The 886-nt window shown below is 55.4% G+C and overlaps 1 protein-coding gene across 1 annotated transcript in view; it reads right to left on the reverse strand.

Annotated features, from left to right (window-relative positions):
• The window catches only part of EAH_00050530 (hypothetical protein, conserved), a gene marked incomplete at both ends in the record, with an annotated part of 2,464 nt that extends 1,656 nt beyond the window's left edge, over positions 1-808 (reverse strand). Inside the window, one exon of the mRNA XM_013394265.1 lies at positions 313-808. Coding sequence (XP_013249719.1) covers positions 313-808 — 496 coding nt within the window. The remainder of the gene's footprint in view (positions 1-312) is intronic.
• Positions 809-886: the final 78 nt, after the last annotated feature.

Raw genomic sequence — 886 nt, forward strand, 5'->3', positions numbered from 1 at the left:
GAGCATCGGATCCCTTTTTGCTACGCCGCTTCCCCTCAGCTGCTGTTGCTGGTGCTGCAGATGCTGCTGCAGCAGCTGGTGGTGCTACAGCAGCAGCAGGTGGTGCTGCAGCACCTGCTGCTGCTGCTGCTGCTGCCTTTTTCCTGCTACGAGAGCCTGACGAATCTGTAGCAACTGCAGCAGCAGCCGCAGGCGCTGCTGCTGCTGTTGACGAGCGCGCAGCAGTTCTGCTGTCTTTGCTTGCTGGTGCAGCAGCAGCAAGAGTTGGTGCTGCAGCAGCACTTGCTGCTGCTTCTGCTGCAGCAGAAGCACTTTTGTGTTTTTTGCTGCGCTTTCCTTCAGCAGGGGCTGCATCTCCAGCAGCCGTTTCCCCGTTGGTGTTGCTGCTGCTGCTGTTGCTGCTGCTGCTGCTGCTGCTGCTGCTGCTGCTTTTGCTGCTGCTGTTGCTTTTGCTGGTGCTGCTGCTGGAGGTCTTCTCCTTCACCTTTTTCTTGCTTTTTGTCGTTTCATGTTTATGCTTCTCATCTGTGTCTTTGTGTGCATGCGCTTTGCTGCTGCTGTTCTTCGTCTGCTGTTGCTGTTGCTGCTGCTGCTGCTCGTTCTTTTGCTGCTTCTGCTGCTGCATCAGCTGCTGCCTTTCGAACTCCGCGTCCGAGGCCTCATCATGATCAGTGAAGTATTCCATATCTGCTGCTGCTGCTGCTGCTGCTCCTCCTGCTGCTGCTGCTGCTGCTTCTTCTTGCTGCAGCAATGATGATAAAGGCTGCCAATCCTTATGATCAAACCAACGACATTCCTCTAAAGCCATCTGAATCGCTACTCGAGCAGCAGAATTCAAACTCCGCACCCTGCAGCAGCAGCAGCAGCAGCAGCAGCAGCAGCAGCA

Source organism: Eimeria acervulina, genomic scaffold (assembly GCF_000499425.1).
Source record: "Eimeria acervulina Houghton genomic scaffold, Eah_scaff848, whole genome shotgun sequence".
NCBI lineage: Eukaryota > Apicomplexa > Conoidasida > Eucoccidiorida > Eimeriidae > Eimeria > Eimeria acervulina.